This window comes from Barbus barbus (genome assembly GCF_936440315.1).
Source record: "Barbus barbus genome assembly, chromosome: 46".
NCBI classification, from domain to species: Eukaryota; Metazoa; Chordata; class Actinopteri; order Cypriniformes; family Cyprinidae; genus Barbus; species Barbus barbus.
The window spans coordinates 15,836,867-15,857,958 of NC_136724.1; the positions used below are offsets into that span (position 1 = coordinate 15,836,867).

At 36.2% G+C, this 21,092-nt stretch overlaps 2 protein-coding genes, 1 long non-coding RNA gene and 1 pseudogene across 6 annotated transcripts; 3 read left to right on the forward strand and 1 right to left on the reverse strand.

The window, feature by feature from the left end:
- Positions 1 to 1,743: 1,743 nt before the first annotated feature.
- On the reverse strand, positions 1,744 to 20,975 carry LOC306865290 (minichromosome maintenance domain-containing protein 2-like). The gene is made up of 15 exons (XM_079409826.1): positions 20,832 to 20,975; positions 20,524 to 20,654; positions 20,246 to 20,305; positions 19,888 to 20,083; positions 19,692 to 19,814; positions 19,113 to 19,214; positions 18,457 to 18,585; positions 18,132 to 18,366; positions 17,846 to 18,051; positions 17,579 to 17,745; positions 17,017 to 17,196; positions 16,514 to 16,656; positions 16,070 to 16,179; positions 15,705 to 15,865; positions 1,744 to 2,037 (listed from the first exon to the last, which is right to left on the reverse strand). Exons 1-14 carry the CDS (start codon positions 20,926 to 20,928, stop codon positions 15,711 to 15,713), a joined length of 2,034 nt encoding a protein of 677 aa, XP_079265952.1. The 5' UTR covers positions 20,929 to 20,975; the 3' UTR covers positions 1,744 to 2,037; positions 15,705 to 15,710.
- On the forward strand, positions 3,030 to 8,388 carry LOC306865023 (protein phosphatase 1 regulatory subunit 42-like; annotated as a pseudogene). The gene is made up of 8 exons: positions 3,030 to 3,161; positions 3,715 to 3,899; positions 3,943 to 4,081; positions 4,561 to 4,683; positions 6,143 to 6,245; positions 6,743 to 6,874; positions 7,251 to 7,387; positions 8,364 to 8,388. The product of its transcript is annotated as a protein phosphatase 1 regulatory subunit 42-like (transcript).
- On the forward strand, positions 10,476 to 11,238 carry LOC306864881 (transcription factor 24-like; the record flags this gene model as incomplete). Its single annotated transcript, XM_079409156.1, has 2 exons — positions 10,476 to 10,913; positions 11,137 to 11,238. The coding sequence occupies 2 exons, from the start codon at positions 10,476 to 10,478 to the stop codon at positions 11,236 to 11,238; spliced, it is 540 nt and encodes a 179-aa protein (XP_079265282.1).
- Positions 12,753 to 16,020, forward strand: LOC306865291. Of its 3 annotated transcripts, none has more exons than XR_013783855.1 (8): positions 12,753 to 12,819; positions 14,100 to 14,190; positions 14,443 to 14,499; positions 14,768 to 14,824; positions 15,060 to 15,116; positions 15,356 to 15,413; positions 15,508 to 15,605; positions 15,730 to 16,020. It is a non-coding gene; the product is annotated as an uncharacterized lncRNA (long non-coding RNA). The 3 variants fall into 3 exon arrangements; XR_013783856.1 differs by having other exon boundaries at positions 12,754 to 12,819; positions 15,512 to 15,605; XR_013783857.1 differs by lacking the exon at positions 14,768 to 14,824 and having other exon boundaries at positions 12,754 to 12,819.
- Positions 20,976 to 21,092: the final 117 nt, after the last annotated feature.

Here is a 21,092-nt window from a genome sequence, read left to right on the forward strand (position 1 = left end):
AGAAGAAATAGCAGAAGTGTACAATGAGATGAGACATAACAAGCCTAAGTATATTATGTTTTCCATGAGTGAACTAACATCATCGAAATCCATTAACTCCGTTTTAAGGTATGTTTTCTATTAGCATGAGTCTTTTAAAATTACTTGGAATTCCACTTAATTTGCTGAATCCAGAGAAAATCTTTTAAAATAATAAGTATTATGAACTATGATAGATATGTGATTAAGAGAATATATCTGAGTGATGAACACAAATAATGAGCAGTGGCTATTGATCAATGTTAAACTAGCCTTTGGGACCAATGACCTCAAGATATTTGGTAGCACTGATGTTTTCTTTGGACCATATAATAATAATCTCAACAAGCATGGTAGTGAGGAGGTGAAACGTGTTCAATGCCCCAGAGGAGAGTTTGAAAAGGGCAGAACTCCCCCTCTGTGTCCCTAAACCAACCAAAGCAACATTTCCTTTCTGCCAAGTATTCTGCATAAATAGAGGCAAGTCACTCAGTCTCAGGAAGCAACATTCCTCCACCGTATATAACAATGCACGGGTCACCGCAGTGACTCAGTCCACCGAAGCCCACCGCACTTCTCTAGAACTGATATGCATTATTAGGGGCAGCAGTTTGAGCTTGCAAATTTAGGAAAATGTGTGGTTCTACAAGCTGAAGTTGATAAACATGGTTTCTGATTTCAACATGTAAATGCTTAAGGGTCTTGTCTACTTTAAACCTCAAGGGTGGCCCGAGGTTTTGGTTTAAACCTAGTTTTTCTTTCCAACAATTGTCTTTCTCTCTTCAATCCTCTGCACACATGTAGTTTTATGTGTGTAATTTAATCTCTTCATTTGATAATTTAAAGTCAGAGCCAGTAACCTTGTGGGTAGTGTGCCAACATATAGCGCCATTGCGCTTCGGGCGTCCCGAGTTTGAGTCTCAGCTCGCGGACCTTCCCGATCCCGACCCCCTCTTTCTCTCTCCCACTTCGCTTCCTGTCTACATACATCCTGTCCTAATAAAAGCAAAAAAAAAAAAAGATGGACTTGTTTGTTAAAAACATGCAGCTTTCCACAAAATATTAATTGATGGACTGGAGTCATGTGGATTATTGTGATGTTTTATCAGCTGTTTGGACTTTAATTCTGATGGCACCCATTCACTGCAGAGGATCTATTGGTGAGCAAGTGATGTAATGCTAAATTTCTCCAAATCTGTTCTGATTAAGAAAAAAGCTCATCCACATTTTGGATGGCCTGATGGTGAATTAAATTTTTGGCTGAATTTTTGAATAATTTAATTTAATCCTCTACAAAAAAAATTGAGCCAACTTCAGCAGATTTTTTAGTTTTCTCAACTTGTTGTTTTAAGTTGTAAAAGTTGAGAATCTCCTACAAAAAATAAGTTGAGAGAACTCAAAAATCTGCTGAAGCTGGTTGCCTTCAAATTTTAAATTGGCTCAACTTATTTTTTTTTATTTTTTTTACAGTGTATGGAATAAAACCCTGGTCGTCATCACAAGAGCAAAAACGCTCTCTCGCTACAACTTCAGGCCAAAATCCACATATTCGGTGGCCTGAGAACAAGTACATGTTTAGAAGAAAATGTTCTTTTTTGCATGAGCTATTCCTTTAAATTAAAAAAATTATAAATGAATTCATAATAATAAATTATTATTATTAAAATAATAATATATTTAAAAATATATATATGTTTGGCTTCTCTATATAAATAACAACTATAAGCATGTAAAAAAAAACTTTAATTCTTTAAATTATTGGTAACAAACACCTGCACAACAAATGACTTTTAACAACATCAGTAAAAACATTCTTTCACATTTTTTACACAACAGTACATGCGATGAACAGCTTGTTGTAAAATTCACACGGAATTTAAAACAATTAAAAACTTTTTTACCATTTGTGTTGAGAATGCGTCACGCCGCATTTTGAACTGCGCTTCTAAACAACTCTGGCGCGTGCAAGCTGACCTTGAGCTCGCGTCTCGTCGCCATGGCAACATCAGCTCTCACTTCCTAAACAAAGCCGAGACAAAAGAAAGACTTTACGTTACAGCAGCAGACGACGGTTAATGTATAACATTTGTGGATTAGGGTAAGATGCAGTACTGTTTCATTTTGTTTCTACTGTATCAGCTGTTCATAGGTGCCTTTTCTGTTTGCGGTTATAATTGAATGCCAATTGTAGTCTAATTTGCTTGTCTTTGTTTATTAGTAATAAGAGTGTAAATTTTCAATATATTGTTAAATATACTGCAATATATTATAATGATTGGCAAACCGCTGTCTCCATCCAGTTCCCTAGAGTATAACCACCGAAAGTTATTGATTTTAAGAGGCTCTCCATGTCATCTCCCCATAGTCTGCTGCTCTGAGATCAAGTGTAAAACCGACCTACTGTCATGTGTTGATGTATGTATTCCCTTTACTTCTGTCCTAGTGTTCAATGCCTGTGGTTGACAAGATAATATAGAAAGCATATGGAGCAAAATATCATCTTTCCAAGGAGGTCTTTCTGGTAAGGTGTTACTGTTGGTCTGGCTTTACTGGTTTTATATAAATTGCAGATGTGCAGGGTCAAGCTTACAGACAATACATATCTCAAGAGTATTGGGGCGTTGTTGTTGCTGTTTTTGTTCTTTGGAGAAGAGAGCTCTCTTTATGATAATCTCAGGTCAGGTCACATGTCTATTTCACCTTTGGCCTCGTTCCCACTATTCAAAAATAATATGTATTTTGACAAAGGTTTAAGGGTCAATTGACTATGCTGTCTTTAAAGTACATATCATCAAAGAAATAATGGTCACCCCATCAATTATACCTTTAAACCCCATTTAAAGACATTCTGATTAGAATCTATATAGAAACATATTTAGAGGTCAGTGCTTTGTATTCGATTATGTTCTTGCGTTGTTTTTAGTGCTTTCTCATAAATCTTCCTCTGCCCTTGACATGCTGTGCTGCAGAAGAGAAATCTATCCTGTGATATTTTTGCGCACTGAGACATCATGGTCCATCTAACAGTGCATCTGATCTCAAAATCAAGCAATTACTCAAAAGCCTGCAGAAGTGAATCTCTCCATCAGTATCTGAAGAAACTGACCCATCTCAACTTCTCAAACAAAAGTATAGAAGACATTGTAAGTTTTTAGTTCAAACTTATTTAAATTCTATTTAATGTTCTAGTTTCCATTAAATATTACAGTACAATTAAAATGTTTTTTTAAAGAATTTAATGCTGTTATTCAGCAAAGATGCATTAAATTGATCAATAGTTATGGTAAAAAATTATATTCATCAAAGACTCTTGAAAATGTATCACAGTTTCCAGAAAAAAATATTAAGCAGCACAACTGTTTTCAACATTGATAATAAAAAGAATCTGATTAAGAATGAATTCTAAAGGACTTCTAATGAATAAGAATGATTTCTAAAAGATCATGTCACACTGAAGACTAGGGAAATGGCTGCTGAAAATTCAGCTTTACCATCACAGGAATAAATTACATTTGAAAATGTATTAAAACAGAAAACAGTTGTTTTAAATTTTAATAATATGTCACAATATTAAATTTTTACTCTATGTTTTATTTAAAAAAAATGCAGCCTTGGTGAGCATAAGAGACTTGTTTTAAAAACATTAAAAAAAAATCAGTTTTTTTACTGATTATTTTCCCCCTTTTTAACTTGTAGGATGATCTATCAATGAGCAGAAACCTCACAGTCCTGTATCTATATGACAACCAAATATCACAAATCTGCAATTTGGGATTTGCCTCAAACCTTACACACTTATATATGCAAAATAACAATATCTCTTGCATAGAGAACCTCTCATCTCTACATAAGCTCTACATAAAATATACATACAGCAAAAGGCCACGAATGTTACCGTTAACTACTAATGTTTCTATATTTGAGGTTCTTGGGAGGAAACAGCATCACTGTGGTGGAGGGATTAGATGAGCTGAAAAGCCTGAAGGAGCTGCATGTGGAAGGTCAGAAACTACCCTGTGGAGAAAAGCTGGTCTTTGACCCCTGTTCCATTTGTAGCCTCTCTGTGAGTAGCTTATTGCTTTAACATTCACCTCAGTGAAAAGCCTTACAGAGGGGGTTTCATGGTATCTACAATCTAGTGCACTTTATATTAAGATTGATATATCACTGTGTCCTGTAAGTTTGCTGTCAGAATCAGATGAGAGACGCAGGACTCGTGGACCAAGATGTGTATCAAAGCAGTTCTGTGCAAAATTTGATGAGGGTAAAAGAGGTCTCTGTAGCTGCCTCCTTGTCTGACAGATCAACAGGGAGTGTTTACCACCTAGGCTATGGGAAAACAAACCGAAAAGTTGTGAATTTTGTTTATTTTGATAATTAATGAAATTGCAAGTGTAAGTGCACCCAATTTTTTCTCTGCCAAAAGATTCCTAAATGCTCTCCTTTTACGAGCACAGTGAAATCTTCATCGGCTCACCAGAAGTGGGACTGGTTTAAAAGTTAAAGTGCATTTTTAATTATATTAATATTTAATTATTTTAGGAAACTCTGTGTATTCTAAATATCAGCAAAAATAACATTGATGAAATATGGGACTTGGCCCCTCTCCGAAAACTGACCCATCTTTATGCTACCGATCACCAGCTACAGGACATAAAGCTAAACATGATTTTTTTTCCATAAAAAAAGATACATATAAATAATTTTAGTTCTGTTTAGACATGACAAAGTTGTATGTTCCTATGAAGTGTGAAATGATAGAGGCAGAGCAGTGAAAAACCTAATCCTACAAATCCTTCCAGCAGTCTCCAGACTTGCACAGGGTCAGAATTATTCAACAAATCAGCGGGCCGGTCTCCAGGGACAGCTTCTGCTGACAATTTAAACAAGCACAAGTTTTCCTCCTTCCGTAGTGAACTGATTTTCCTCTGAAATACACTGAGTGCCCCTTATAACTTCAGCCTTGTATTAAAAACCCATTTGAGCCAAACATTTAGTGAAACCAAAGCTGAAAAGTAACCTTTTCTGGAAAAGGGATTTTCCAGCCTATTGATATCACACATTCAGTGACTAAAAAAATGGTGAAGGAACACTTTCTGAATGTCTCTGTAGAAAAGCAGCTTGGTAACTTTGTCCAACAGCTCAAAAGACAATTCTCTCAGCAACTGCCACCGATAATAGTGATCCATGTGTCAGAGTAAGCTTTCATGTTTAGCAGATATCTCCTTTAATTTATACAACCCCTTTGCCACTATTGATTCAGCGACGACAGCACCCAAAGGATCAATTCCTCCCTTACACAGTTTGGTCCAATTCCAGAGGAAACATTATGGATTTTTAAAATAGATTATGACAGGCAGTCAGCCGAGTGACAAATGGGTACTGCAGAGGCTGTTAGTGGTGCACGGCCAGACAGTGCAGATAGGGATCGAAGCGCTGGTCAAATACAGGTTCATAACTGGCCATCATTAACCCAGTGTGGGGCTGGAAAGATCCCAGTCAGGAGTGCATTCAGCACTCCCGCGCATGCGAGGGCAATTTGGCGCTGGGCAGTTCCCAGCCAAGCCCTCAGAGTGACAGACCTGACACGATCATTTATCAAAGCCTGAGAGCGCGGCTCGCTGGGGTCCCGCTAGAGCTGATTGCACGCGGACTGAAAAGTGGAAGCATTTTAGTTGAGACAGGAAGGCAATGAACAATCAGAGCGTGTCCAGAGAGTATTCATATTTCCAGCCTGGATTAATGTGTCCTTAGATAAACATACACTTCAGGCAACATGCTTGAGGACTACTGCCCAGGGGAACTTGTTAGTCACGCAGACCAAGTGACAGTATTTATTAAAACAAGCTGATGTCTTGTTTATAATTTTTACCCTCTGAATTTTTTAGTTTTTTATGCTTGTGGCTTCTTAGTCTTAAATATAATGCCCTGATTATTTTTAACCATGCACATCTTCTGTTAAATCTGCCAAATCTTTTTAGTGTTGCAGGATTTTTCCAGCATGCAAATACTTTTTTGGAAAATTTGGAGAAGATGATAGCTATTTACTCTGTCTACTAATTAGTTTATTTTATACTGATTAAAAGTAAAATGTAATGCCTTTATTCATGCTTTCAGGAATTAGAGACAAGTGTTCAGCCAGTGGTCTCATCTGGATCTGAATAGTTATCCTGCGTGTCACAAACCTAAATACAGGGTCAGACTAATAACTGCCTGCAAAATTCTAGGTGAGAAATAGCATTACTAACTTGTGATGAGTAGGGCTGTCAAATCTATCAATTGCGATTAATCGCATCCAAAATAAAAGTTTGTGTTTACATAATGTATGTGTATATATAAATACACAAACATGCTCATATATAAATATTTCTTAAATATATGTGTGTATTTATATATACATATAAATATTGTGTAAACACATTATGTAAACAAACTTACATATCGATTAATCGATTTGACAGCCCTAGTATGGAGTCTTTTAAAATGTTATTATTATTTTTGCTGAAATAATCACTGACTTTCTGAATAACTCTGAATGTCATTTTTGTCCTTCATTATGTAATTTCATTATTTTTTATTTATCATTTTAATAACATTTTAATGATATTTGGCATTTTAATTACAGTTATTTCAATAACAGTTATTTTTGTACTGTGTTTATGAATTTTATCAAATTATTTAGTGAAAAGATACACAGAAACTGTATGATTTTCTTGGTATTTAGAGGATCTTGATGGAAAACAAATAAATGAGCTGTCTAGGCCGTTTCTAATCAACTGGAAAGCCTCAAAAGACGCAAAGAAGAAACTAGATGATGAAAAAGACATCAAAGAACAAATCTCAAATCCACTTACAAGTATGAATATTTGCTGCAATGTTTTTTTTTCTTTACATTTTTAACTCAGTTGTTTACAATTATTTCCATTAATGAATTAAAGAGACTCAAAATAAATGGTGCATAAGTATATAACTTTACATGCTTAACTTTACAATATTGCGCCAACATGTCACTGTTATTTAATTTACTAAATTTCTGTGCTGAGTGCATTGCAGTCACACTTTCATTTTTTTCTCAAATTTTCCAGCCATTTACAGTATCCACAAGATTTTATTTCTTTTAACACATTTCTCGATTCTGCCACTGTATATCATCAGTATGTGGTTAAGTTTTGTATATTCCTTCTCAGTGTCAGTTCTATGACAATGTGTGACTAACCCGTGTTTTGCTGTAGCTGATTTTCGCGTGGGCCCCCAACAAACCTTTGCCCATGACCGCAGCAGCTCTCTGAGTAAGCCGTCAGAATATGGGAAGCCTGGCGTTACATTTCGGACAGACCAATACAATACAAGGAGACAGCAGAGGAAGAAGGTATGAACAATCAAAAATGTGTACTGTGCTATTAACAAGACTCCCTTATTCTTTACATAACAAAAAAAATTACATTTTATTTATATTTTTATATTCTATTTTTCATTATTTTTATCAAATACTTACAACTCATCTTATATTAAAAAAAGGAAATAAATTATGAGATAAATGCTATCAAAGTAAGGTTGCATGTTGCTTTTAGACATGATGGATAAATGCCTGCTATTTGTCAAGTTGTATGAGCCTTATTTTTTCCACCCATGCAAATAAACAGCTTTCTACTTTAGACGGGCTTGAGGTTAACCATAGTTCTGTGCTGCGCTGTGCAATGTGACATCATCTACAGTTGTACTGCACAAATCATACCCTTTTAATGTCTGACATCCTAAACGTTATCCTAGTTATCATTTCAGTTGATTTACCAGTGTGCCTCTGAAATGCAGAAATGATTTGTTGATGTAACTACAATAAATATGAACTGAATGTTTCTGTACTTCTAAGAAAAAACTGCAATGAGCATGAGCACTAATGTGAGTAATAGGAATGATAATACTGAATGACAGTTGTTTAAAGCTCGAATTATCTGTTTACTATGTTATTATAGGGGTCCAGTAACAGAAGGATTTTTACACATAATTTACAAAAGCATGTTTCAAAGCATGTGTGCCAGCATTTTATTATGTTCTTGGCTGTTTTTATTACTATTAGTACAAAACACAAAAGCGTGAAAGTCAACAAATATTGTGCTGTACTTTTGTGGTAATTTACAGCAGTTCATTTAATTTATTTAATTTAATTCATGATTGTTCTGGTGTGTTTACAGGTCAAGAGGGATATATATTCCAGTGAGGACTGGGAGACTCTGAAAATCTGAAACTACTGATTAAAAACCTTTTATCAGTGTCCTTTTGGCTTTATAAATTTGACTCAAAAGTCAGTCACTCACATACACACTTATCTTGTCATCTGTGTATAGGACTTTTCTGGAAAACATCCAGTAAAGCTCTTGACACTTTTATAAAATGTGAATTTCTGAGCAGCTTCTCCATTGTTGTAAGAATACACACTCTTTTATATTGCCTATTTTGCATTTTCATATTCTGTTTGAAATTCTGAAACTGTATTTCTTAAATATTTGTCTGTGTGTTTGTTTTTAATAAATTTACTTGGCAAGATGCTGAAAAGTATTTTTAAATACCATCATGTTTTGTACATTATTCTTTAGGATGTAAAGATATATACATTAGATAATATTATTCATTTAATATAATAAAAATATGGAGTAAATTCATTTTTTTCCCAGTTACATTATAGGTATTGCATACTACATATGTAGTTTAATTTTCTCTGTTTTAGGTTAGATACGTTTTTTAGTTAGGCTATTTGGTAATAACATCAAACATACTTTTTGATTGTTTTGGGTATTTTTCATGTTTTTATTTTATAAATATTTATTATATTTCTCTGTTAATGTATGGAGTGCTTCAACAAATTAACGCTCCAGTTTCACTGCATCATGCTTTAAATTAGCTAATGAAATTATCTAATTTAAAGCATGAAATTACTAATAAACTAAGTTTTTAAAAAAGTAGTTTACATTATAATTGCACATTTATCATTTAGATTCATACTTTTTTTCTTTTTACTGAGGCTTCATTTCAACTTGCATATATATGAAACTGATTCTATAAAAACGTTTAGACATATACACGCTGAGTACAGTAATGCATGAATGTAATTCCTGCGTATCATATATATCTACTAATATCTACACCAGGTATAACCTCTGAAAGATGTAGAGTAATTAGACAGAGAAGCTTACTTAACCTCGTTTGCTCTGCTTCATAATTATTGGCCTGGGGCAATACTGTTACTTCATCCTTACAAAAACAATGTTTATTAAGAACAGTCTCAGATATACATGTTATGAATAATTCCATTCATTAATTCTCCCACATCTCCGTTTGCGGAAAACAGAATGATTAATTTAGGAGTCTCACAAGAATTTCCTCAAGCATGCCACTTGATTGCAGTGTTTAGAGTTTATTTATTGGCTTTGTCCCAGGAAATGAAGCTGATGTCTACGGCTAAAAATTATAATATCAATATCCCTTTGAAAATGTTAAAGAGGAGTTAAGAGCACCGTGCAGATGATGTGATAGAATCTGTTTGGCAAATTAAAAATAGAATGCTTGGGTCTCACAAACCACATACGTTTTCACTAAATAAAGCCAATCAAGAGGAAATGGTTATTTATTTATTGAATAAACAGCATTTCATATAATATTCAGAAGTTGTGGTTTGCAAAGCAACTCTGGGTGGACCGAAAAATGCTGCCTCTGGCGTCGAAAAATGGACTGTGCCCTCCTACCGACCGATGCGAAGGGAAAACAGTGGAGAACGGCTCGAGTTGCCAGAGTTTTAAAGGCTTTTGATTAATTGCACCAGAGTGAAACACTTGTCAGCTCTTTGTGTTCCCCGATAAATTAGAGGCTCAGGAGACTTTACGCAGCCATACAGGTGAGGACAGTGCGTGTGCGCGGACATATATCCGTACCTTTCACGCGCAGCACCACGACTGGTTATATATATTTTTGCAACGAGAAAGGGATTATTTTAAACAGGATTTTTTTTTTTTTGCAGAGCTGTGGAGGTTTTCATGCCTTAATGTGTGTTTTATAGGACAGCATTTTAAACAATAATACAGGTATGTTATTTACATTGTAATAACTTCTCATGACCTACAATGTAACCTACAATTCTTCTTAAAATTGTTTATATATTAAAACTGCATGTTCTTGGCTGAAATGATTTAATGAAAAACATTAACACTGAAGGCGTCTATTAGTCTAATATTTCTTTCTTTGACATTGAATGACTCGCTCGTACTGGCCATGAGATTTCTGGCTCACTTGAGGAAAAATATTTTTACAAAAGATTTTAATGAGTGCCTTATAGCTTAAACCTGTTTTTGACATTATTCTCGCATATTTGAATAAAAGTGCCTGTTTGGCTATTTATTTAAGTTTTTTTTTGTTTAGTTTTTTTTGAAAATGTATTATTTTAACCAGGTTAAAAAGTGATTTCAATGGTTGGAAGACAGTCGATCCGTATGGATGGCATCGGTTCTGTGACAGTTATGGATGACAGTCCCGCATCAAGCCCTAACTCGAGCCCCAGTCCTGACACGCTCTCAGCGGACAGCCGGCGCGCAGAGGCCCTGTCCCGCTCCAGGGTGGTCCCGTCTAGTGGCCTCGGTGGCAGAGGGAGACCCGCGGCAGCCAACGCAGCGCGCGAAAGGGGTCGCGTCCAGACGCTCAGACATGCGTTCCTCGAGCTACAGAGAACACTGCCGTCGGTGCCACCGGACACCAAGCTCTCCAAACTCGACGTCTTGATATTGGCAACCACATACATAGCGCATTTAACAAGAACCTTGCAACAAGAAGGGATGGAAGAGGACAACACAAAACAAACTGAAGCTTTGAACTCACTTAAGGGAGATGGCCTCTTACATCCTGTAAAAGTAAGTCGAATTGTATTTTAAAGTGAACTGTAAAGCCGAAAATATTGTGAGATTTTATACATTTTAATTAATTTACAACACCTTTGTGTTTAGTCTTAAAAGTTTTGAAAAAGAGACTAAGATTAAGGTTAAGCTGAAAGTATCCACTTTACGCATGGCAATTCATATTTTAAAAACAGTCGACTAAATGTTTCTATTTGTCACTTTTTCCCCCCCCTTTTAGAAATGGCCGATGCGTTCAAGGTTATATGTCGGTGCCACTGGACAGTTCCTGGGTAACTCAAATGAAAATCAAGGGGCATCTTCGTCATCATCTCAAACATAGTGCGTTTGCACATAAGACTTTTGGAGGTAATGATGAAAAATGAAGGTTAAAAAATTTAAGTTATTGTTTTTGTAATTTTGTTGCAGTCTGTAAAAATGTTGCATGGTTGTTTTACGCGACAAATGAACCAAATTCATTGAAATGATTATTATTGTGCCATACAGAGACAACTGAGTATTGTGCATATTAATATATCCTAATTGTTTCAAATATGTAAATAAGATTAAAATATTAAACAAATTGTGTTCTCATTAACTGTGGGTCTCTGCTCAGAATTCTGTTTCTGCAGTTCTGTACTTGTACTCTGTCTGAAATTCGTGTGTGGGGTAAATGAGCTGTTTCGCTTGAGCTGTCGGCTATGCACTTTCTGTTACAACATTTGCACTGAATGCATGTGTGAATAACCTAGCATTTGTCATGTGAAGTGGTCTGTCAGAATCGCAACAATAGCATCATCATCCCCTTTTCTCCTCCCTTCCCTCCTTCCTCTTTTTCATGTGAATAGCACATGAGGAATAGTGAATAAAGTCATTCTTAAACATTACACTGATCTCAGGTTTATTATTAATGTTATTTTTATCGATGTTTTCTAATATAAGCCTTTCACAATGTGCAAAATAATGTGTTCCCAACAAGAACTTTCATGGTTTAAAATATTTGTCATGCACTGAACATTATAAATATCGAAGATTTAAATATTTTTTTTTAATTATTGTCTTCATTTACAGTTCTAATATATCTCATGTTATGGCAACATGCTCATGGAAACAACTTTTAAACATCTTTAAACTTCTTAATCAAGAAGTCACTGAAAGTTTGTTAAAGGCTGAATAATGTTAAAACTGTAACCCTCTAAAGAGATTTTAACATTTTATGCTTAAAGTTTGGGCTTCAGATTTAAAGTTTATACCAGAGCGTATACTATTGATATAATATGGGACTAAATGTCTTTATCTATTTATTTAAATGTTTACACTGTTTACTCTTATGCCTGAGAGAGGAAACCTATTTGGATATGATTATTAAATGCATGGCTTTGGACATATCTCTACTATATATATATATATATATATGTTTATAGATAGATAGATAGATAGATAGATAGATAGATAGATACATAGATAGATAGATAGATATAATATGGGACTAAATGGATTATCTATTTACTCTAATCTTATGCATAAGAAAGGCAAACTATTTGGATATTATTAAATTTGGACATATATATGTGTGTGTGTGTGTGTGTGTGTGCGGGTGTGCTCAAGTTTTGTAATTTCATAAGGATTTTCATCAAACGAAAACTTTGTTGGGAGCGCTCTAAATATAAACAACAAACAAAGTACTCTCTTGGTAGTGCTTTATATATAAACGTATCATAAACGTATGCAAGAGTTAAACACATCAATCCGATTGCATTTTAACACACTGTAGCACGTCATACTTCAGTAATACCTAACACGCATGTGCTGCTCGTACTAGGAAGTTCTCCTTTAAAACGCGAAGTACGCATGCGTCACATCCTTTTTTCCCAAGAGTGAAAGGAGCTGGTCACACATCGTACACGTTGCAGTGTAACTTGAGGTAAATGTACTTCAAATAATTACTGTGTTGATGCATTTTAACATAAGTTAAAGTATTATTGCAGCTATTTGTATAACTGTTCATGAGATTATAGGCTCGTGTAGAGGTTTTTGCATCCTGGCTTTGCCACGTGGTTAGTCAGCACGTGCGTTACATAGAGAACAATTTATATAACCCTTACTTGCTACGTCGTTCCGTAGAAGCACAATTAGTCTTTATTAACTATAATTTGAAGCATTTGCCCCTAATTGCAATTTACAACCGCATTGCATTTTATCAAAGGATCGTAAGGCGCGAATCGCTGTATATCTCATGAGTGACCTAATGAGGATCCTTGATGTAAGGTTAACGTTACCTGGAGAAAAAAAAAGTATAATAATAAGTCACCAGGTCAGCCCAAATATAATTTTACAGTCAAGTTCTCCTTTTCGCAATGGGATAATGTTATGCTGGTTTTACATTGACTTCAGAAACTATAGTTGTAGTGGCTACTAGTTTTAGTTGATACTAGTATAGTTTTTTTCTTTTTTTTTTTTTTTTTTTTTTTTTTACGCAATGACTCATCTTGAGCTCAAAGCGGATGCAGAAGTTTTGAAAGGTGCATTAGATTCCTTCTGGAAGCACACAATCAATATTGTAAAGGTAGCCGTTTCTACACACATTGACATGATTTTGCCAAATCATGTTGTAATCATATGACCTATCCTAAAAAGGGATTTAAGTGTCCCATGAGGACTGTTATAAATCATTTTGGCAGGTGTGTCCCAGATCTGGTGATAAATTGCTCCTTTGCCATTTGCTCTGCTGTCGGCAGGACTGTGCTCTGTACGGCATAGGTCTGCCGTCCCCTGTGTGGCCTGGCTGGTTTGGGAATGGTCTTCTATGACCTGGATTGGGTAATCAGGGCTTTGATTCACTTGGAGGTGCTGTGGTCTTGGTAAAGGTCCTGACCTTGAGTTGAACTATCACTGCCCAGTCCTTTGTGCTGCTGTGGGAGGGTCTACTCTCAAGCTGTGTTACATGTGCCTTTTGACCTCTAGTTCATCAGTCATCATTTGGGGTGGAATTTTGTTTTTTATATATATACTGGCTCTTCCCTCAGCACTGCTTATTTGGAGCACAAAATCAATAGCTGAAACAGCATGGGTAATTGGTGGTCATTTTTATAATGGTCCACTCCTTTTTGTCTTTTTTTTTTTTTTTTCTTGGAAGAATTTACCTGTAGAGCTGAAGCTTGAATTATAAATGAAATCAATCCTTTTTGTTGTTGAATCACAAAGGAGCCAGATGAAGATTGCTGCAGCCAATGGAAGGGATCATGGCGTTTGCCACTGGAAATGGATGACATGAAGTGCAAATGAAAAATAACCGGTAACTTTGTGTACTTTATTGTAGTTGCTTTAAATGTGAGGTTTTAATTTTGGGGGCAGACTAGATTTTTTTTTTTTTTTTTTTAAAGACCATATTTGTTGCAATGATGACTTGTCATTTATGCCGTTTACCCATCAGACCAAATTGGTTTGCTGAAATTGTGACTATCTGAAACAACTGCATAGTTGATTACTCCGTATCCCTTTTGAGGTTTCACCAGCATTAAATTGATCCTACTTTTCATTCTTCCAGGTGGAATGATTGCCACTGGACAACGGTGACATGAGAAGTGCAAATGAAAGATAACTGGTAATTTTGTGTACTTTATTGTAGTTGCTTTAAATGTGAGGTTTTAATTCTTTTAGGTAGACTAGATTTTTTTTTTTTTTTTTTTTTTTTTTTTTTAAGACTATATGCTTGTTGCAGTGATGACTTGACATTTTTGCCGTTTACCCATCAGACCAAATTGGTTTGCTGAAATTGTGACTATCTGAAGCAACTGCATAGTTGATTACTCCGTATCCCTTTTGAGGTTTCACCAGCATTAAATTGATCCTACTTTTCATTCTTCCACCAGGTGGAATAATTGCCACTGGACCACGGTGACATGAGAAGTGCAAATGAAAAATAACTGGTAATTTTGTGTACTTTATTGTAGTTGCGTTTAAATGGTGTTTTTTTTAACATTTTTGTTTTAAAGACACAATGCTTGTTGCAGTGATGACTTGTCATTTATGCCGTTTACCCATCAGACCAAATTGGATTGCTGACATTGTGACTATCTGAAGCAACTGCATAGTTGATTACTCCGTATCCCTTTTGAGGTTTCACCAGCATTAAATTGATCCTACTTTTCATTCTTCCACCAGGTGGAATAATTGCCACTGGACCACGGTGACATGAGAAGTGCAAATGAAAAATAACTGGTAATTTTGTGTACTTTATTGTAGTTGCGTTTAAATGGTGTTTTTTTTTAACATTTTTGTTTTAAAGACACAATGCTTGTTGCAGTGATGACTTGTCATTTATGCCGTTTACCCATCAGACCAAATTGGATTGCTGACATTGTGACTATCTGAAGCAAATGCATAGTTGATTACTCCGTATCCCTTTTGAGATTTCCCCAGCATTAAATTTCTTTTTTTTTTTTTTTTCATCCCACCAGGTACAAGGATCACCACTTAGAAAACGGTGACCTGAAAAGTGCAGACGAATTAAGAATGGTAACTATTTTTAATTTATTTCAAGTATTCATTGTAGTTGCTTTTTTCTTCAATGAATTTCATCTAATTTTTCCTTGTTAATTGTGTTTTGGAGACAGAATGTTTGTTGCCATGATGAATATCACGTTTTTGCTGCCTACCCAACAGACCAGATTGGGTTGCTGACACTGAAGATTTGAAACAAACGCACAGGTGATGACCAAAATTGTCACGTTTGTGGTTTTTTTTTTTTTTTTTTTTTTTTTTTTTTTTTTTTTTTTTTGGCCATAAATGTTTTTTCCTGTGTAATACCTTGGTTTATTCCTCCACTGTGCAGCTTGCGTAGGTTTGCACAAAATGCAAGATCTGCGTGCGGGATTCTTCCAGTGTAAGGTCCCTCTGGTGCAAGGAGTCCAGGTCATGGAGAGCACAGGGAAACACTGCATCAGGTGGAAAAACAAGCGCAGAGGCCCCTGCATTCCCAAGACAAACTTTCTCATTCCCAAACTCAGGAACATGCTCTCACTGTAACAGGAGCTTGATCCTAACTATAACTAGTAATGAAATGCTAAAATGTGAATGGGTTATGATAATGTACATATTGAAATAAATTCTCATTGAAACCTTTACACTTTTGGAATTAATTTCTTCAGAATTTAGAAATATGGTTAACTAACCATGCTTTAGGGTGACTGAACTTTCGCACAGCAGAACTGCAATGACTGCATCTTCCTCTAGAACTTGTGTTCTTAGACTGAGTTTAGCATGAGCCTGGGCCAGAGCAATCCTGCCAAAACCAGAAAATGTAATGGGTGTGAAATTATCATTTCTACTTGTATGGCGTGCTTTCTGCATAAATGAAGAGGCTTGGGTAATGCTATTATTATTTTTTGTAATATTTATTAACTCTACCAGTTGTTTGCTGTTCATTGGCTAAATATTACAGTCTTGGAAGAGACGGTGTATCTCTAAACTGACATGCTATTGTAAACGTCACGCAAAGTTTGTTCACAGTCCTTTAGAAACTCTGAATAGTAAACTTGTTATATAACTGCTCCACCTAGTGGTATAATAAGGCAGCCGCGTGTATCTGTCAGTATTTTGTTTTTTGTAGCGCTTACAGCAGTTTGACAGAAGTGACCGAAACGGTGGATCTCTGTGTTGAGTCGGAGCGAACCCTGCGACTGGCCATGTAATAGCTGTGGATCATCCTTTCAGCCTCAGGACTGATGTCCACTTTCAGTTGCCTTGCATGAGCCAAGAGCTGGGGCAAAAAAACAAAACCGGGCCATTTTCATTTCTAACCACATTGTGTAAGTTACTCAAGATCTCTAGACGTTTCAAACAACCAAAGAAACAGCACCCCAATTACAGTTTATTATATACTACTGGTAAAAAGTTTGGAATAAAGCTTGTTTTACAAAAGTCTGTTATGCTCACAAAGGCTGTTAATTTGACAAATACAGTAAAAACAGTAGTATTGTGAAATATGGTTACAGTTTAAGAGTTGTGACATGATCTTTCAGAAAGGAAGTCAATATTGTAAGATGAAATGTTTCAAAATGAGTCAGAATCATTTGAGCTGAATGAAAGCAGTTTAGACCTGTAGTGTGCATTGACTGACCTCTTTATAGTCTTGTGTTGTAAACTGCATGCATGCTGGATATAGGGGCTCTCCTGGGGACATGGCCTGTCTCAGAGTATGCACTGTCATAGACAGGAGTGGATGATTGCTGCTTGTCTCTCGACACTGGACTATGAGACCAAACGACTCAGCAAGTTGAAGAGGAACTGAGCCCATTTCCTGCATTTATATAAAAGTCTTAATCACTGTAAGATAAGCAGATGCTGCAAAACCATGACTTCTATATTGAATCACTGACATGGTACTATAAAATAACACTAGGTCATTGTTTAGACAATTTGGCGTAACTGGTGCGATTTGGCTACTGACACAAATGAGTACAATGAGGAACTCTCCTAAAATAGATGGCATTGTCTCTGGTTCCTGTTCCCAAATACAGACAGAGGTGGGGTCGTCTATGAAGCATTCCTGCATTCTTTCTACATCTGATCAGTCCTGTGGTATGTACCATAAGCTTATAAAATTACCAGAATAACATTCCCATCTCATTTCCTGAGGAAAATCTCCATTTGACTATAAATACAGTTGGATATGAACCCACCACAGAACCCAGCACCACATTATCACATCTGGCTGTCCTCTTAGAGGGGGAAGCAGAATCAGCAAGGGCCCAAAAGTTACACTGGATTGGGAAAGAGAGCTGCTGATCCATATCATGACCATATTTCTTGGCAGGAATGAAAACCGACACAGTTCTGCTTTCGAGAGCTGAGGGGAAAAAATAGGTTTGCTTTCCTTGATTGCTTAAAATGCATGTATAATGTATTCGATCTTGTGCCTTAATTATTATAATTTAAACAACTGGCACCAGACTGAAGCATGTCCATCTTGTCTTTCTTGTAGGTTGTGAGATCTCCCAACAGACAGACACCTCCAGATGCCAGCAAAGCTGAACCTGCATGGATGTTAGCGGTACCGGCTCCATGTTCATCTCTAGACAGAGATGCCAACAGATCTCCTGTCAGTGTATGATGAATGCCACGTGAGGCCAACGGCAGGCTGTATCTCATCAACCTGTGAATAAATATGCACATAATATGCATCATGTTTTGATGACCATTATCTAAAGAAACGTGCATTTGAAAAACCCAGACCTGTCAATGATTAGAGTCTCACTGGTGAGAGCAAGCACATCCAGGTGGTTGGGACAGTCTGGACTATCTTCAGTTTGCACCAAACTAAGAAGTAGCCCCAGTTTTAATGTGTTGTAGAGTCCAGGTGGGATCACCGGGGAACCAAATGAGTTGGCTACAATGGCAGCAAACCTCCATGGGGAACAGGCCATGGCTGTCTGAAGGTTCTGGAAGTTGTTGCTAACCAGACAGGGGCCTGTGAAAGGCAGTCAGGAGCAAATGACTTTGACATGCTGTGCATAAGTCTGGTTGTTTTTATACCATCAAAGTCAAAACAAGGCTTTACATTTGGGGGTACATGGTCGGACGCTGCAAGCCTCTACGCTCCAGGTTACATTGGGCCACTGGTGCACATGAGCTGGAATCCCCACAACTTGGTACAGATGGCCGATTCTCATGGAGTTGCACAGTTCATCTAATTACGTTAAGAGAAACAAAACAATGATAGCTGAGAGCTGGTCTTCACTTATTATTTGAGAAACATGTTCACCACCTACACATCTGCCAAGAGAAACACTGCAGGCTCTTTTAAACAATGATTCCACTATGGGTTGTAGCAACTAATGAGTGTACCTTACATTTATTAACATGTATGTTCAGTAACTGGAGCCTGACGTATTGAATTCCAGACTAATACTAGGTCAACACAATATGCTAATACCGTCCAGAGAATCTGTGGTCTCTCTAGTTGGCTAACTGAGAAATATTATTGAAGGAGACAGGGACACCCAATCTAATACTGAAAGACACTGTGAGTGGATGTGTTTCAGCAGTTTATTTATTTGAGAGCTTTGCTTCAACATGATGAAAAACATGTTAATCAGGCATGACGAGTCAAACTAACTGGATTATTTCCTAATGGTTAAAGATGGTTAAAGTAAAGATTATTTGCAATACCACAAGAAAGAAAAAAGGGTAATTTAAGATGCAAAAAGCATTTACCTCTTAGAAAAAGGGTGACAGACTGATATCTTAAGGAAGCAGCATCATGAACTCCCAAAACATCCACTGCTCTCACATGAATGAGCTCAACTAGCTGTTTATCTGTGGATTTAAAAAAAAAATCCTGTCTTTTAGTAAGTGTGCAACTACAATACTAAGCAAAGGTTTCGGGTCAGTAATTTTTTTTCATTGTCTTTGAAAGAAGACTTATTTGACCAAAATACAAAAACTATTATTACAATTAAAATGTTTCCTATTCAAAAACATTTAATGTAATTGAATATTATATGAAATTTATTTCTGTGTAATCTTTTTTTTTGGTGGAAACTGTTGGCTTTTTAAAGACTTTTTGATACGTTCAAAAGATCAGCATTTATTTGAAATAGAAATATTTGTAATTTTTGACATTATAATGACATCATATATGTTGATAGTCACCTTTGATCAATTTAAGGCATCCTTGCTGAATAAAAGTATTAAGTAAAAAAAAAAATCTAACTTTTTTAATCGTTTCATGATTCAAGTTTATACTCCATATAATATTTCATTAATATGTTTTAACTAATGTTGTTGTCTCACCCCCTAAAACCCGAGACTTCACATCCTCTTTCAGTGGAGAAGAGCAGAGAAAGCAGGTAAAATCCCTCCTAACTGTGGCAGACTCTGTGGCGCCTGGTGCATGAACTCTGATATGATGAAACCCTTTGGACAAATTGACAAATTGTGTAGGACAACAATTACAAAAACAGCCCATAAAGTTAATAACATTACATACCTCTAGAGCAAGGGCATTTCTCGTCTGAGCAGAGAAATCTGGCTCCTTGTGTGTATTTGGTGACACGTGTCATGGCAATTACAAGGCCCTCCAATGCTAAAGGTCTCATTGGACCATACCCACGGGGAAACTCGGAGAGATCCAAACAATAGTTGGGAAAAGGTGGCAAGTGGGTTGGCTTTAAAACAACATTAACCTATACAAAAGAAATACAACTTATGTTCTTACTATTTTAATACTCTGATGTTTTATCAAAGTGAATTTCATGTATACCCAAATATATTCTCTCTCTCACACACACACAAATATGAAAAAATAAATATAAGTGAAATCTGAATTTAATTAAGCTGCTCCTTACCTGGTTTTCTGTTTCTATTTGGTCAATAAGTGACAGTGTTTTTATAGACAGATAACAAACCTGAAAAATAACCACTGCACTCTTAGTTGCTTGTTTCAATACAGAGATGTAAATATATTAAGCACAATAAAATATATTACTTTTTTAACTTTTCCACACATTTCACCAGCAATAAACTGTGGTTGATATGTAGCCCACTCTAAGCCATTTTAGATAACCAGTCGTGGTGTAACGGACTAATAAGTTGTGTATTTGTGTATTTTATTTGTGAAACTCACTGCCTGAAAGAGTGAGACGGCTTTGACAGGGTCGTGCAGTATACAGTCTCCCAGTGCGGCGTCCAGTTCAAGCACATCTGAGGGGTTTACATCAAAACTGAACCGATACACGGCCTCCGTCTGCTGTCCACCTGAAAGACATGTTTCCCTTTTTCAGTGTGTAAACAGTCATTAAGTCATCTTGTTATTTTAATTTAAATGTAATAATTAAAAGTTCAGATTAAAACGGATGTGGACAGTCACGTCCTCACGAGCTCCTGTTCACTGAGGTATTTTAAATAATAATGCATCCAACTTCATAAACAAACCTCTAAAGACTTTACAGTCTTCAATGAGTTTACTTAATCCACCACTTCTGTCTAAATATATGATTATTGCTTCTTTTAGAGAATCTAGCCCATCCATATCTCCGAAATGCACCGCTAGGTCTGTAGCTGGGCGGGAAGCTCGAGATACACAATATGCAAATGAGATGTATCACGTGTCAATGGAGTAATGTTAACAAGGCGCATAAAACCTGTAAATAAAAACTTTAAGGCGGTGCAGAATTCAAAGAGTTTAGGTAACAC